At 40.8% G+C, this 17,577-nt stretch overlaps 1 protein-coding gene across 1 annotated transcript; it reads right to left on the reverse strand.

Moving 5' to 3' along the window:
* Positions 1-2,870: 2,870 nt before the first annotated feature.
* On the reverse strand, positions 2,871-12,322 carry LOC120055852. The gene is made up of 6 exons (XM_039003869.1): positions 12,011-12,322; positions 11,667-11,864; positions 6,469-6,741; positions 6,170-6,262; positions 4,340-4,366; positions 2,871-3,168 (listed from the first exon to the last, which is right to left on the reverse strand). Exons 1-6 carry the CDS (start codon positions 12,066-12,068, stop codon positions 3,080-3,082), a joined length of 738 nt encoding a protein of 245 aa, XP_038859797.1. The 5' UTR covers positions 12,069-12,322; the 3' UTR covers positions 2,871-3,079.
* Between the last annotated feature and the right edge of the window lie 5,255 nt (positions 12,323-17,577).

Here is a 17,577-nt window from a genome sequence, read left to right on the forward strand (position 1 = left end):
AGCGGTTGCTTCAAAGCCTCTCATTGACCAATACATAACATTAGAAATCCAGGGTTTATATACATTATTGGATAGTGCTCTCTCTGAATATTATTGTGGGGCTTGCGCAGCAAGAGCCCCAGTTTAGATATTCGACATATTTCTTCTTCCGCACTCTACTCATTTTACACCGTTTAAGCTAGAAACGCCATTCAAAGGTCAAAACGTGCAGACTGGTCTCGCTCGAGTATACAACTTTTTGATATGTTATACTTTTTACGTTATTAAACTTTTCGTCATTTTGTTTGCCCAAATACGCTAACGTGTTATTTCTCACGATTCTAAGGCTCCCCATTGTATCATCATCAGTTCCAACTAACATTTTCTAAGGTATGAAATCTTCCTCTACTTCTCCGCTTGTCAAATCCGCAATCGGATTCGGAGTCGTGCGTGCCAATGTGTAACTAGAGCCGTTTTAGTAACCCATCGCCTGTCTCTAACTGCTGTTAATCATGTCAGAAGCTAGCAGATGTATTATTTCCCAGACAACTACCGTTTTGACCACTAACCCAACAATCAGACAAAAATATTTTGGAATGAAATCCTCTACTTCTCTGCTTGTCAAATCCTAAAAACGGTGTAGAAATCGTGTGTACTAATCTCTTTGTAGAGCAATTTTAGTAACTCATCGCCTGCTCTTTTCTAACAGCTCTCTGTGTTGTTATTGAGATTCCAAAATGGAACCGTTGCTAGGACACACCGACACAGAGGGCCAACATGATGAGAGAGAAGTGACCACAACCACACAACTTCTAACCACATCTAGTATCATACAATTACATTCCACAACCACACAACTTCTGATCACACATTTAACTATTGACCATATCTGCACAACTACTGAACCACATAACTTCTGACCACATCTAGGGACCGCAACCACACAACTGCTGACCTCAACCACATAACTTCTAACCACAACCACACAACTGCTTACTACATCTAGTGACCACAACCACACAACTTCTGAACATAACCACACAACTGCTTACCACATCTAGTGACCACAACCACACAACTATTGAGCACAACTTCTGACCATATCTAGGGACCACAACATCTGACCAAACATCAAACTTTTGACCATATCCACACAACTTATGACCACAACTATTGAACCACATAACTACTGACCACAACTTCTGACCAAATCTGACTGTCGATGGGAATTTAAAATCATTTCACAATTTGAATAAATCAGAAGTGCAACTTTTTAAACTTCTTTCATTACAACAACAAAAAACTTTTAAAGAGCTTTAGCAAGCCCCACAACTTTACTTGTAAAGTGACCATCTAGCTCACCCTTCCCTATCTCACCCATTGAAGTTACACCATTTTCACAAAGCAAGCCAACCTACAAAGCTTGCTGACATGACTGAGGAACAATGCAAACAATAAGGCCCTGGCTATCTCTTCCACTGTTAAAAAAAAGGATGTTTTAAAATCCATTGTATTTCAGAAAAGGTATTAATGGGATGCTATGTAGAATGCCTCTAGTCAAGTAATAATGATACCTCAGCATTTTTTGTAGGTTTACTCTACTAGCTAGCCTCCTGCGCTCATTGCAATTCTTGTTCTTTTGAGTTGATCGGGGTGTACTATCCATCTATATGGCATCCAGGTCAATTTTGCATTTAATGATACTGTAGCTGTGTACTCCAATACAAAAGTTGCAAACATTTAAATATCTTTAATAAAGTGACAAACATCTTTATACAAAGTAAAGTGATAAACATGTAAATAAACAAGTGATAAAAATCACTCATATATCTCCGGTTCAATATAAAATTCTGTCCCCTCAAATTATAATACAGTAGCTTTATATACACAAAAGGCACAAAGTGAACATATTTCCTCACTGTACACAATATTACCGTATTGCACCCAGAATGTGTAACTGGATCAAAACAACGTTTATTCAAAACAGATGGACCAAATTGAAAACTTTTCATATCTGTTTTTTTGGACAAGGAAAGGTATTGATAGCTGTTGACTAAATGCAACTGACAGCTCTACACAAATCTAGTTCCAGTGACAGTAGTTTTGAGCTATCGAGCGTGAACACAGTGTTACTCTGTCTGTATAGACATAAGCTGAAAAGCAAAGGCTGAAGAGCGTAGGCACCGGTAGATACGTGAGGAAATACAAAGGTGAGCAAAGGTGAGGAAATACACAATTATAAAGTGCATAAAACTGTCTTCATATCCTTTTCTTGTGGTTACCTAGGAACTACTTCAAGAGTTCAAATCACACACACACACAACAGAGTAAGTTATACAAATTGGAATGTCACAGTTCCTGTCATATTCTAAATATTTGGTAGGCTACAATCCTCCTGGGTCTATAGGAATGGGGCCTGTTGGAAGAAGGCCCAGGGAGAAAGGGGGACCAGAGAGTTGGACGGACCAGGGTACATACACTACCGTTCAAAAAAGTTTGGTGTCACTTAAGAAATATCCTTGTTTTTGATAAATTTGCTTTTTCTTTTGTCCATTAAAATAACATAAAATTGATGCAGTGTAGACATTGTTAAATGTTGTAAATGACTATTGGAGCTGGAAATTGCTGATTTTGAATGGTATATCTACATAGGGGTACAGAGGCCCATTATCAGCAACCATCACTCCTGTGTTCCAATGGCACGTTGTGTTAGCTAATCCACGTTTTTCATTTTAAAAAGGCTAATTTATCATTAGAAAACCCTTTTGCAATTATGTTAGCACAGCCGAAAACTGTTGTTCTGATTAAAGAAGCAATAGAACGGGCATTCTTTAGACTAGTTGAGTATCTGGAGCGTCAGCATTTTTGGGTTCGATTACAGGCTCAAAATGGCCAGAAACAAACACCTTTCTTCTGACTCGTCAGTCTATTCTTGTTCTGAGAAATGAAGGCTATTCCATGCGAGAAATTGCCAAGAAACTGAAGATCACGTACAACGCCTGTGTTACTACTCCCGTCACAGAACAGCGCTAGCTGTCTCTAACTAGAATAGAAAGGAACAGGAGTCATCAGAGGTGGATGAGGGGAGGTGGGTTGAGTTTTAGAGGACCTGGTTGTCTTTTCCTGATTGAGGGGCCTGAGGTGTTTCTGTGACATTCTGAGGGTAGTGGACAATGGAGCCAAGTACACCTGCAGGGAGGAAAAAGAAAACACACAATTTAGGAAGATGTAAAACACACCTGAGACACACACACAGCTAACTCCTGATGTTTACCTCAGCAGACACTACGCCAAACACCGTACACACTTGAGAGATGAGACAACAGTAAGACAAGAACACAAACACCAGACATGTGGTAGGAGACATGCAGATGAGTTTTAACCACACAGCGCTATTGCAGTGTGGGGTTCAAGAGTCCTTCATTTCCTCCCTGTTGGTAGAGTGTCGATTATTCTGCATTACGATTCTTCTAAAGCGGACTATTTGTCCATTCCCATGAGGTCACTGCTTTAGGCAACAATTGCAAGTCTGTTGTAGCCTGGCTGACGCCACTCATGTGGTACACAATCGAGGGAGAGCTATGACCTACTGGTCTGGACAGGAGTCCATTTGCTGGTGCAATTTTCACCCAGATCAATGGCTCTCTCAAACATATTTTTTTTTTCCCCTGGGGGGGGATTAAGAGCTCTTGTTGTTTGGATTTGTGGCGGCCGGGGGCTGTACATGTGAGTATTTGAGTGAGAAAGAGAGGCGAGCCAACCAGGGAAAAGCACAGCCCACTTCATTATCGGCGCATTGTCCCGAAAACATCAAACAGCCTCTCAAGTCTGGAGGACTTCGAGTTTGGTGTCAACCAGACTAAGTCTGTTGTGCAATGTACATAGAGTACATGCAAATATACATCACTCGTACTAAAGGCACAAGTGACAGACCTACAACTGGGACACAATCAGTATTTACCAAAACAGTTGTTCACAATGTTGCTCAACATGTTTGAACAGCAGCTTTCTAAATGTAGGAATGTCCAGGAAGCATAGAATCTACATAAATCACTGTCAACATAAGCATGGACACCAAACCCTGTGATCATGAATACTACTCGGCCCTAGGAGTCACACATTTGACAAAAAGGGAACTACCTGTGAAAGACAAACATACACACCACTGGAGAGAAGCACACAGAAAGCCAGTAGCATCAGAAGATAAGGACACTGTGCCCAGTCCTGTTTACAAGGTGTGGTTTAGGAGACAGCAGTTCCCAGTCAACATACTAAACCATCTGTTAATATTGAATGTTCTATACTCCTGTTAACCAAGAAACCGATGGGGGACAATGAGATGGAAGTGAAAATATTTTACCTCCAGGGTGTCCGGAAACTTTGGGATCTGAAGAAAGAGAAACAAAACATATTTTCTGTTGGGTCTGTTGTAGACTAGCTACATATCATCATTGGGAATATAACGTTCAGAATTGTACAATTACGTTACGAATCGAGACGCAAAAGGAAAATATAGAATTGTATATAGAGCTTCTAAAAATGTCCTTGCATGCAGTAAACGTTCTACATAGCTGACACACTGATCTAAATCTGTCATTTAAATAGAGATAATGAATGCCATTCAGTAAATATCCCAGACTGGACAGCAAGAGAACAACCAGTATGATATAAACTCAGCAAAAAAAGAAACGTCCCCTCACTGTCAACTGCGTTTATTTTCAGCAAACTTAACATATGTTCATACAAATATTTACTGAGACATAAACTGAACAAGTTCCACAGGCATGTGACTAACATAAATGGAATAATGTGTCCCTGAACAAAGGGGGAGGGTCAAAATCAAAAGTAACTGTCAGTATCTGGTGTGGCCACCAGCTGCATAAAGTACTGCAGTGCATCTCCTCCTCATGGACTGCACCATATTTGCCAGTTCTTGCTGTGAGATGTTACCCCACTCTTCCACCAAGGCACCTGCAAGTTCCCAGACATTTCTGGGGGGGAAATGGCCCCAGCCCTCACCCATCAATCCAACAGGTCCCAGACGTGTTCAATGAGATTGAGATCCGGGCTCTTTGCTGGCCATGGCAGAACACTGACATTCCTGTCTTGCAGGGAATCACGCACAGAACGAGCAGTATGGCATTGTCATGCTGGAGGGTCCTGTCAGGGTGAGCCTGCAGGAAGGGTACCACATGAGGGAGGAGGATGTCTTCCCTGTAACCCACAGCGTTGAGATTGCCTGCAATGACAACAAACTCAGTCCAATGACGCTGTGACACACCGCCCCAGACCAAGACGGACCCTCCAAATCGAGTACAGGCCTCGGTGTAACACTCATTCCTTCGACGATAAACGCAAATCAGACCATCACCCCTGGTGAGAGAAAACAGCGACTCGTCAGTGAAGAGCACTTTTTGCTAGTCCTGTCTGGTCCAGCTACGGTGGGTTTGTGCCCATAGGCAACATTGTTGCCAGTGATGTCTGGTGAGGATCTGCCTTACAACAGGCCTACAAGCCCTCAGTCCAGCCTCTCTCAGCCTATTGCGGACAGTCTGAGCACTGATGGAGGGATTGTGCGTTCCTGGTGTAACTCGGGCAGTTGTTGCCATCCTGTACCTGTCCCGCAGGTGTGATGTTCGGATGTACCGATCCTGTGCAGGTGTTGTTACACATGGTCTGCCACTGCGAGGACAATCAGCTGTCCGTGCTGTAGCGCTGTCTTAGGCGTCTCACAGTACGGACATTGCAATTTATTGCCCTGGTCACATCTGCAGTCCTCATGCCTCTTTGCAGCATGCCTAAGGCACGTTCACACAGATGAGCTGGGACCCTGGGCATCTTTCTTTTGGTGAGTCAGTAGAAAGGCCTCTTTAGTGTCCTAAGTTTTCACAACTGTGACCTTAATTGCCTACCGTCTGTAAGCTGTTAGTGTCTTAACGACCGTTCCACAGGGGCATGTCCATTAATCGTTTATGGTTCATTGAACACGCATGGGAAACAGTGTTACAATGAAGATCTGTGAAGTCATTTGGATTTTTACTAATTATCTTTGAAAGACAGGGTCCTGAAAAAGGGAAGTTTCTTTTTTTGCTGAGTTTAGAATAGGATGAACTTTAATATCCCGGAGGGGGAAATTGTCCTCGACATACAGTACTGCTGCATACAAAATATGCTTTATAATGTCACTCACCTTGTTGTTGAGAGATGAGGAAGCTTGCAATAACCACGGCAACAAAGGCCAGGCCTGCAAACAGTGGAGCCAGGACAGTCAGCAGGGACATCCCTGTTGAAACATACAACAGGAATTCACTGGATTCACCTGCATGACCTACTGTACTTCATAACTAGTTAAACAAGTGACTAAAGAAAGGGAACATTGTTGCTCTTGTGGCGTGTAGGCTGACGGTGTTGTTACACCTTTTATTAAACCCGACACAAGCTTGACATACACACACGCTGTACATAAAACAGATACTCCTGTACCCTTACCTCCATTGGTGGTGGGCTCGGATTGTGTGAGCTCCATCAGTTCGGTACAGCTCTCATGGAGTTGCATCCTCTCCCTCCTCGTGCGCTCAGTGTCCCAGTCCCAAAGCTGTTTGAGTGAGAGGGCCTGTGGTACCTCAGCTGTCCAGGTGTCTGTGGATTGGTCCAGAGTCAGGAAGTCATTCCCGTTTACAAGGAGCTGGTCGGTCAAATGCACCACTCGAAATCCATTCAGTTTGCATTCACGCACACGCAGGTACTGGTAAGTAGGATTTTCTGGACATTGAAGGAAAAAGGGAAAGGAATGGTTAAGAATTAATGTATCCTTTATACAGAATATATATCTGATTGTATTCCTTGTCCGTCAAGGAGGTAGATTTGTCCTGCCCTATCTCAGGTAACTGCTATTGTGCCCTTGAGCAAGGCACCTGTACAGAGGGAAATGTTGTTTTATACTGGATATTCAGTGAATATTCAGTAACCTCGTCAATAGCTATTGAACCAAGCGAGCCATGACTATGAAGATGGTATTTTCTTAAATCAGGGGTGGATGAGAACAATCCACACTTAAAAATAGATTTAGGATTTCAAAATCGCTCTTACATGACCATAACAATTATATATTCTGAGTCAGGGGAGGACAGACAAAAAGCCACTGTTGATGTATTTATTTTTAATTGAAATATTTCTTCCTTTCAATCTTCAATAGCTCCCCCCAAAAAATATCTGGATTTTTGTCCACCCTTTCCCGATTCAAACTATATAACTTTTATAGTCATGGCACGCTTTGTGTAAGAGCTATTTAAGACTGAAACCCCCTCCACCAAAAAACACTACATTTTGACAACAAAAAAGCTGTGTATTTGTCCATCCTCCCTCAATTCAGAATATATAATTTTCATAGTTATGGCACATTTTGTGTATGAGCAAATGAAGATAGAAATCCAAAATCAAATATTTATTCTTCAAGTGTGGATTGTTCTCCATCCACCCCTGATTCAGAATATACCATGTTCATAGTCATGGCATGCTTTGGTTCAATATTGACGCGAGAATATCAGAATATTTTGTAATTGATCAAACCATTGAATTATATTTGACGATTTCTAACGAACAAGCTAGCTATCGAAAAGTTTCAGCGTGTGTAGTTTAGTTAGTCTGCTAATGTCTTCATAGCTAGTAGCATGGAATCAGGACAGGACCAAACTGTTGCTGAGATAATGGATGTTGAAACTTCCAAGGAGAAAAGAGGCATTGTTGAAACGCACTCATATGCTTGCAGTGTAATAAAGGGGGTGAATGTGATTCATACCCGAATACCCCAACCAAAGAGCAACTTCCAAAGAAGCTGAGAAGTGGACCATCAATGAGCCAGCTACAGGACAACAGCGTCCGCAACCTCACTGCTAAAAATCAAAGAGAGCGCAGATGACGTCATGGATTTGGTGAAAAATAACACTGTCAGTATCGTTAACCTGAAGAAAGCGATTGATTTCAATGCTGAGGAAGTAAAAACTCTGAAGCAGCAGAACGCAACATTGAAAATTCAGGTTGCAAAGCAGGAGAAGAAACCCCCTGAAATGGAGTCAAAGGTAAACGAGAATGACCGGTATAGTCGGAGATGGAATCTTCGAATTTATGGAATAGCAGAAAAATCTGACGAGAACATCAAAAGCAAGAGTGAAGGACATTTTCAGAGCCAATAGTCCCGGAGGAGGAGCGAAATGTTGTTGTAGGTTCTCTGGATGTAGTGCACCGCCTGGGTAGGCTGAGAGATGGGGAAAACAACCAGCCACCACGACCAGTGATCATTAGATTAATCTCCAGGACTGCGAGGGATATGACATGGAAAAGTGCAAAGGAAAATTACAATTTAATGAAGAACAACCTGCGTATATTTTAAAAGGCAACTTTAAGGGTCATATATTGAGTCATGAAGCAGATAATACAGAGAATATATGGATTATACTATTGGTAGATGTCAACCACATTCAACTGATTGTTGTAAATACTTGTGCTTCCAATAACAAGTCAAGTAACTGCATTTTATTTAGTAAAATTATGTCTACATTTCCATTGGGGTGAAGATTTTAATACAGTATTACATGATAATCTAGATAGATAGATGGCCTCCTAAGGATAGCAATTCTGTTTGTGAGATAAGGAATATATGTCTAAGGTTAGGTGTTGTAGATAGTTGGAGACATAAGAAACCCAGATAAGATTATGTTTACATGGAGTACCAAAGATTTATCTATACAATCCTGTATTGATTTCTGGCTGATATCTGAAGTTTTGGCTGTAAAGGTTGATAAAAATCGATGGTTCAATCGAGACTAACAGACCACAAAGGGATCTCAATAAAGATAAATATGCATGGTTTGTCAACAAAAAAAAGTTAGTAAAGGTTACTGGAAAATGAAGACTTTACTAGAGAATTAATTATTTAAGAAGGAAGTAGCAGGAATTATTGATAAATACTGCAATTGTGCCTGTGTTATGAATACGTTTGGAAGTTACTGGGCGCTAATGAAATTTATTTAAGGCTTTTGGCTATTTCAATGGGGAAAGAAATTGCTTGTGCCAAGAGAGAAAGAATATGACATCATAAAGGGAATAATGGATTATACTAAAAAAAACTGAACTAACTAATCAGGAATTACTGGAGCTATCATCATTGCAAATGCAGTTAGACTGTATCTACGAGGAAAAGGCCCGGGGAGCGTTTGTAAGATAAAGACAAAAATGGGAGAGAAATACAAAATATTTCTTTAATTTAGAAAAAAGGGCAGGCGAAAAGACTTCCATATGTAAATTAATGATTAATAATACTCCCAATGAAAATCCAAAAGAAATCTCTCAGCATGTTGCCCAGTTTTATCAGAATCTGTATACATCAGCCCAGTCAACTTCCAATATAGATCTTTTCTTAGACAATATAGCAAACATTGCTAAGATAGATAGATAATGATTTCAGGAATTTTTGTGACGAGTTATCTGAAATTGAGATAAGGCTTTTAATACAAATACAGTCTTAAGGACAATAGGTCCCCTGGAAATGATGGTTTAATAAGCGAGTTTTATAAAGCATTCAATGATAAATTGATTCCTTTCATTCTTGCTATGTCCCCCAAGAATCAATAGAAAAAGGGGAGTTACCGGCTTCGTTAAAGCAAGGTGTAATTACTTTGATTCCCAAACCTAATAAGGATAGTCTTTATATAGACAACTGGAGACCCATTAGCCTGTTGAATAATGGTAAATTATTTGCCCTTGTATTTGCTAAGAGGTTGAAACAAGGCTTGCATCATATAATTGATGAAGAACAATCTGGTTTTATGCATGGTCGACACATTAGTAATAACATCAGGTTGATCTTAGATATGATTGACTATAATGACCTCATCATTGATGATAGTTTTTTTATGTTTGTTGATTTTTATAAAGCTTTTGACACTGTAGAACATGAGTTTATGTTCAAAGCAATACGTTTTTTGGGTTTGGTGACTTTTTTTTGAAAGCAGTCCAAACTTTATATCGTGGTTGTACTAGCTCTGTAAAATTTGCTCACGGGACATCCCAAAGATTTGATATTGGCCGTGGCATTAGGCAGGGCTGCCCAATTAGTCAATTTTTATTGGTTACTCAAATGATGGCTCTTCATATCAAGTAAGGGAATTTTCAAGGTGTTTCAGCACTTGGCAATGAATTTAAACTGTCAACTGGCTGATGATACCACCATATTTTTAAGAGACAGGAATGAGGTTTCTAAAGCAGTTTCTTGTATTGAAGACTTTTCCTTCGTTTCAGGTTTGAACATTAATATCAATAAGTCAGTCTTATTTCCACTCAAGGATTGTGTTTTACAGGAAGTATATGGTATTCCAATTAAAGATAAGGCTACTTATCTTGGAATTGTTATATGCAAGGATGAAAAACAAAGGAGTGAATTGAGCTGAAGGGTTATCCAGATCGGTTTATGTCTTATCACTTGAATTATCCCCTAAAATTGTAAAGGACTTAGATAAGAATCTTTATAATTTTATTTGGAGGAACAAGCCTCACTATCTACAGAAAGATATGCTCACTAATACCCAAGAACAAGGAGGTCTTGAGGTTTTAGATTTCAATACTCTAAATAATACTTTTAAAATAAATTGGATTCTGAAGTATATTAAGAACCAGAACAGTATTTGGAATGTCTTCCCTAAGTATTTATTTGACTCTGTTGGTGGTTTAAAAATTTTGCTTCAATGTAATTTTGATGTTGATAAAATCACAGTAAAATTGGCCAAATTCCATAAGCAGGCAATTTTAGCTTGGATGTTAGAGTATAAACACAAAGATATGATTTAAAAATAAGTCTCTCTTTTTTTTCTTAACTGGTTTGAGAATAAAATTATTTTGGTTGGTCAGTTACTGAATGAGGAAGGATATCTACTCTCGATATGGGGAATTTCTTGATAAGTTTAAATTCCAATAACCCAGAAAGAATATGCAATTGTTTTTGATGCGATTCCAAGGGGAGGGGGGGGGGGGGGGGGGGTGTATATCTCTTTTAAATTCCTCTGTGGTTGATGTAAGTAACATAGCTTTACATTAAAATATATTCATTGGCAATATTAACATTAAAGATAAATGTAGTAATAAACAGAGTAGGAATATTGTTTGTGATACTACAATTCCCTCAGCAAGATTATTTTTGTCAAATATCTATGGTGATATACAATGGGGTAAAGCATGGAAAATTGCGAAAAATTAATGGTTTTGATATAATGATTTATTTCAGAAATTCTGACATAGATAAAGATGTAGTATATTTAATATAACTGCTAATAATACTAGGTAAATTTCATATTCACAAATGCAAAAACTTTTTTCACTTTATAAATTAATTTAAACAATATGGCACTACTTTAACTAAAATGAAACACAAAGGCAATTAAAACTTGTTGTATTATTAATGAACATGATTTGTTTGTATGCATGCTTGTTTGCATGTGAAAATTCCTCTTTTGTTTGTTGATATTTGTTAATTAAAAAAAAAAATATATATATATATATAGATATAAAAAAAGATATCCACCGAATATCCAATATACAACACATTTTACGGTGGCAACTGTGCTCTCGAAATGTTTGCTGTCTGTTTGTGTACTTATTAGTGTGTTGCAGTAGGTTCAGGCATGCATTAGGCCTACTTGTCATGGTGTTGGTGACATTTTCTAATATCTCGAACGCCTGTTGAAAAGACTCGCTGTAGTTGCCCAGCAATACAGCACGGAGAATGCCACTGACGTATTTCCCGCAGCTGGAGAGAGGTGCTCCGTTGACCAAGACCTGCTCGACGGTCTCCATCTCGCCGACCACTCCCGACCGCTGGAACAGAATGACCGTGTCTGCAACAAAACACATCAACAAATCTCATTTTGTTTGTTATTAATAGCATAATATTCATAACACAATGGTGTAGAATGTTGTGCGTAAAATGAACAAATTGTACATGGCAATGGGAATGAAAAAAGTAAGCAATGGAAAAACTTACCAATTGGAAGACCCCAACTTAACTTGAAAAACAGAATGAATGTAAGTGGAAGTCGCATCCTTGCACTATGCGAGAACTGGCTTTGGAAATGATGTACTGTAGTCTAAAACAACCTCCTAGACGTAAACCAATTGTAATAGATTATATATCAATAGAAAGGACTCGCTCGTGTTCTCTCCAATATCAAACAGGTAGAATGATAAAAAATAGATGAAGGGCAGAGCGGTTATCAATCAAACGTCCATAGCTAAGTGCGTAGCCTTTGGATTTGTTGCAATAAATAGTCCGTCCTTAAGTTGTCTTTTAAATGCGTAGCTAGCCTACTAAGATTTTCAGTAGTGTTGATGTGATTGGCTGGTGGGAGGTGGTTCCGTTAGGGAGGAGCTTGCAACTGCAACAACCTGTCCTGCCCTACCAAGCAAAAGAGCAGTAACTGTGCATTTGGTCCAAAAAATTGTTATTTACTTTTTTTCATACATTAAATACATGCTTTATCATGTGGACAAATATTCCGCCTCCATTGTGTTGTGGTATGGAGAACATTTGGGGTCATGTTTTCAGTAACTGCAAAAAGTGAAACCAAGGAAAAAGGCAGTAACTGCCATCACACGTCAGTTACTGCCTTTTACCTTGGTTTCACTGAGCTTTGTGCTGCAGTGTCTACGGTTGACCTTGGTATTATTTATTGTTCTTCGCTGATACAAGTGTCAAACTATATGACACGGACAGCCACATACAAACAAATATATTAACGCAAGTTTGTTTCAAAAACAATCGCCATGGAAACGTATTCCAGTGGGTGTACCAAGCAGAAGGCAGTAACTGCCGTCTAGGGACAAAGGTCATGTCAGAGGTCAGGGTCAATATGAATAAAAAATTATCTCATAGTAAGACAACAGATAACTATATCTCCAATGATCTGCCTACAATTAATTTGTCTGGACAATAAAAAAACTTTGAAGTCATTTTTCTCAGTTTCACTTTATGAGCAGTTACTGCTCTTTTGCTTGGTAGGGCAGTGTAGGCTACATAACACAATCCTATCAGATTAAAAGGACGGCTACCTCATAGGAGTGAGGGCATAGGGACAATCAGATAGACAAACAGACATACATATTCCAATTACAGTTATAAATAACCCTGAATTGTTTTCCTCTTGTAACTTGTTTTTAAATAGTTTTGAGATCATCTAGATACTGTAGGTTATAGAAAGTACATTTTGACATCCAGTTGGTGTCTAAAAGTGGAATAGTGGAACATTTTCTAACAAATGTCTCTAATTTGAATGATGAGAAATGTGCATATTTATTAAGTAACCATAGCTCCTCTTAGGCTACTAACAGTACAGAATAGTTTGTTCCTGGATGTTCTTGTCATTGATACCAGATATTAGACATATGACAGCAAAGGACTATGAATGCTATGTCCATATATGTATCTTTCTCTGTTACAGAGGTGGATGTTTTCAAACATCCGGAATCTATGAGTACATCAACACTAGAGCAGAGGCTCTATGAGTACGAACAACATCAGAGCAGAGGCTCTATGAGTACGAACAACACTAGAGCAGAGGCTCTATGAGTACGAACAACATCAGAGCAGAGACTCTATGAATACGAACAACATTAGAGCAATCCGTTGTGATTGGTCACCAGTGACTCATGTGTCTCAGGGTTTGTTGACTGTGAAGTACAGCCTTCGAAGCACTGTTTGGATGATTTTACTATAGATTAGGCGGGGCTTTGACCAAAGTTCACAGTGGCGTAGTCAGCAAAAGAAGTGTCCTCTTTAGCGGTGGCGGCGGTGGCTTCGGTGGGGCTGACGGGGTTCTTGTGGAAGTTGACACTGGCGTAGTGGAAGTTGACACTGGCGTAGTGAAGAGAGTCAGAGGCGTAGATGGTGGTCGCCGGACCTGAGTCTGGCTGAAGGGAGCGCTCCTTAATATCTTCAGAGTCACCAATACCATGACCACCCTGGAAAGGAGGAAGAGGAAGAGGAGGAGAGACTAGGATGAAGAGAGGGAGGATGAAGACAGTGGGAGGAACAAATTGTTTGACACACACGTTGGATGTATCCTACATAATGGGAAAAGTTAGCGTATAAAAGGCTGTCCTGCTCCTCTCCTCTCTACTTAACTTCCCCTCACAGTCCCTTCAGTTTCCCTTCAGTCCCGTTTGTTCGGCTGCTCAGCCTACCTAAAAAATGCCTCACCCATCAAAGCCCTGCCATGCCCAACCAATCAGAGTGCTTGGAAATGCGCATCTGGCTACTGCACCCGCCCACTCAGGTCAGAGTGTTATTGTAGTCAGAAGGGAGAACACATGTTTCTGAGGATTTTTTGTTGTCGACAGTAACACGAATGTCTGAGTGTTGTGCATGTATTGAAATAACCACAACAATTAGATTCCAAGTCATTCGGATCACCAAAATCACAGTGGTGGAAAAAGTACCCAATTGTCATACTTGAGTAAAAGTAAAGATACCTTAACAGGAAATTACTCAAGTAAAAGTGAAAGTCACCCAGTAAAATACTACTTGAGTAAAAGTCTAAAAGTATTTGGTTTTAAATATACTTAAGTATCTAAAGTAAATGTAATTGCTAAAATATAAAATGAAAAGTAAAAGTAGAAATCATTTCAAAGTGCTTATATTAAGCAAACCAGAAGGCACCATTTTCACTCCAACACTCAGACATAATTTACAAACAAAACATTTTTGTTTAGTGAGTCTGCCAGATCAGAGGCAATAGGGATGATCAGGGATGTTCTCTTGATAAGTGCATGAATTTGACAATTTTCTTGTCCTGCTAGCCATTCAAAATGTAACAAGTACTTTTGAGTGTCAGGGAATATGTATGGAGTAAAAAGTACATTATTGTCTTTAGGAATGTAGTGAAGAAAAGGTCAAAGTTGTCAAAAATATATATCGTAAAGTAAAGTACAGATACCCCAAAAAACTACTTAAGTAGTACATTAAAGTATTTTTACTTAAGTACTTTACACCACTGCAAAATCATATAAACATCTTCAAAGGAAACAGCTGTGTGTGTGTGTGTGTGTGTGGTGGTGACTATCTAGAGTACAGTGATGGGACACAACATCATGTTATAACCGGACAGCACTATAGAGGACAGAACCAAACCAAACAGTTATACAGTGCATTCGGAAAGTATTCAGACCCCTTGACCTTTTCCACATTTTGTTATGTTACAGCCTTATTCTAAAATGGATTAAATAGTTTTACCCCCTCATCAAACTACACAAAATACCCCATAATAGCAAAGCAAAAACAGGATTTTAGACATTTTTGCAAATGTATTAAACATAAAAAACTGAAATATCACATTGACATAAGTACCCTTTACTCAATAATTTGTTGAAGCACCTTTGGCAGCGATTACTGTCTTGAGTCTTCTTGGGTATGATGCTACAAGCTTGGCACAACTGTATTTGGGGAGTTTCTCTCATTTTTCTCTACAGATCCTCAAACTCTGTCAGGTTGGATGGGGAGCATTGCTGCACAGCTATTTTCAAGGACTGTGGGCTCTCCTTCTCCGTGGCCGATGTGAGTAAAACATTTAAACGTGTTAACCCTTGCAAGGCTGCCGGCCCAGACGGCATCCCTAGCCGCGTCCTCAGATCATGCGCAGACCAGCTGGCTGGTGTGTTTACGGGCATATTCAAATTCTCTCCCTATCCCAGTCTGCTGTCCCCACATGCTTCAAGATGGCCACCATTGTTCCTGTACCCAAGAAGGCAAAGGTAACTGAACTTAATGACTATCACCCCGTAGCACTCACCTCTGTCATCATGAAGTGCTTTGAGAGACTAGTCAAGGGTCATATCACCTCTACCTTACCTGCCACCCTAGACCCACTTCGATTTGCTTACCGCCCCAATAGATCCACAAACGACGCAATCGCCATCACTCTGCACATTGCCCTATCCCATCTGAACAATAGGAATATTTATGTAAGAATGCTGTTTATTGACTATAGCTCAGCATTCAACACCATAGTACCCTCCAAGCTCATCATTAAGCATGAGGCCCTGGGTCTGAACCCCGCCCTGTGCAACTGGGTCCTGGACTTCCTGACGGGCCGCCCCCAGGTGGTGAAGGTAGGAAAGATCCCCTCCACTCCGCTGATCCTCAACACTGGGGCCCCACAAGGGTAGGTGCTCAGCCCCCTCCTGTACTCCCTGCTCACCCATGACTGCGTGGCCAAGCACGCCTCCAACTCAATCAAGTTTGCAGACGACACAACAGTAGTAGGCTTGATTACCAACGATGACGAGACAGCCTACAGTGAGGAGGTGGGGGCTCTGGGATTGTGGTACCTGGAAAACAACCTCTCACTCAACGTCAGCAAAATAAAGGAGATGATCATGGACTTCAGGAAACAGCAGAGGGCGCACCCCCTATCCACATCGACGGGACCACAGTGGAAAAGGTGGAAAGCTTCAAGTTACATGGCGTACACATCACTGACAAACTGAAATGGACCACCCTGTGGTGAAGTGGTGAAGAAGGCGTAACAGAGCCTCTTCAACCTCAGGACGCTAAAGAAATTTGGCTTGTCCCCTAAAACCCACAAACTTTTACAGATGCACAATTGAAAGCATCCTGTCGGGCTGTGTCACAGCCTGGTACGGCAACTGGCTGTTAGTGATGGCTGTTAAACGAACTTTGAGATTTCATTTACCTTCCTAAAATCATTACAGAATTGGATGGTGCCGTCTGATTTCGGCACCATCACTATGGGGCTGCACCACTCACTAATCGACTCTTCGATTATATCAGCTTCCAACATCGTTTTTACCTCGGGCCTGACAGCCTCTCTCCTTGCTTCTGGTATGCGGTAGGGTCTCAACTTCACCTTTATCCCGGGTTTGGTGATGACGCGGTGCTGTACCAGTACGGTGTGTCCTGGTTCACTGGAGAACACATCCTGGTTTTGGCCAACCAACTCCCTCAGCTATTGCTTCCGGGCTAGGCTCAGCTGCCCCCCATTGGCACCTCCGCAGGCTCGGCCACTATGGGAGCCTTCTTCGGGCAAATAGAGTAGAGTACATCACGTGCATTCCAGTTCTTTAGCAGATTCACATGGTAAATCTGGATCAGATGCCTACGTCCCGGCTGTCTGACCTTATAGTTAACTTCACCCACCTTCTCAATGACTCCGTATGGCCCGTTCCATCAGGCCAAAAAGTTACATTCTGAGGCGGGGACCAACACCAGTACTTTGTCTCCGGGCTGAAAGTCCCTTCGTTGTGCTCCTCTGTTGTACACCCTCACTTGGGCCTCCTGGGCCTCCAGCATGTGTTCCCGTACCAAGGGCCACAGGGTTGCCATCCTATTTCTCATTTCTCCCACGTGTTCCACCAAGGTTCTGTGGGGCGACGGTTGCTGTTCCCAGGCTTCTTTCGCCACGTCCAGCAGTCCTCGGGGTCGTCTCCCGTACAGGAGTTCTGAGGGAGAGAATCCTGTTGAAGCTTGGGGCACTTCTCAGATCGAGAAAATCAGGTAGGGTAGCAGCTGGTCCCAATTCTTTCCGTCAGCCTCCATCC

The sequence above is a fragment of the Salvelinus namaycush genome, chromosome 11 (assembly GCF_016432855.1).
Source record: "Salvelinus namaycush isolate Seneca chromosome 11, SaNama_1.0, whole genome shotgun sequence".
Lineage (NCBI taxonomy): Eukaryota > Metazoa > Chordata > Actinopteri > Salmoniformes > Salmonidae > Salvelinus > Salvelinus namaycush.

Excerpts from the sequence above, each read along its gene's own strand:
- LOC120055852 (XM_039003869.1), bottom strand. The coding sequence starts at position 12,068 with ATGCGACTTCCACTTACATTCATTCTGTTTTTCAAGTTAAGTTGGGGT. Across the intron at positions 6,263-6,468 it reads CGAGCCCACCACCAATGGAG|GGATGTCCCTGCTGACTGTC; the intron begins GTAAGGGTACAG and ends ATGTTTCAACAG. Across the intron at positions 4,367-6,169 it reads CCTCATCTCTCAACAACAAG|ATCCCAAAGTTTCCGGACAC; the intron begins GTGAGTGACATT and ends CTCTTTCTTCAG.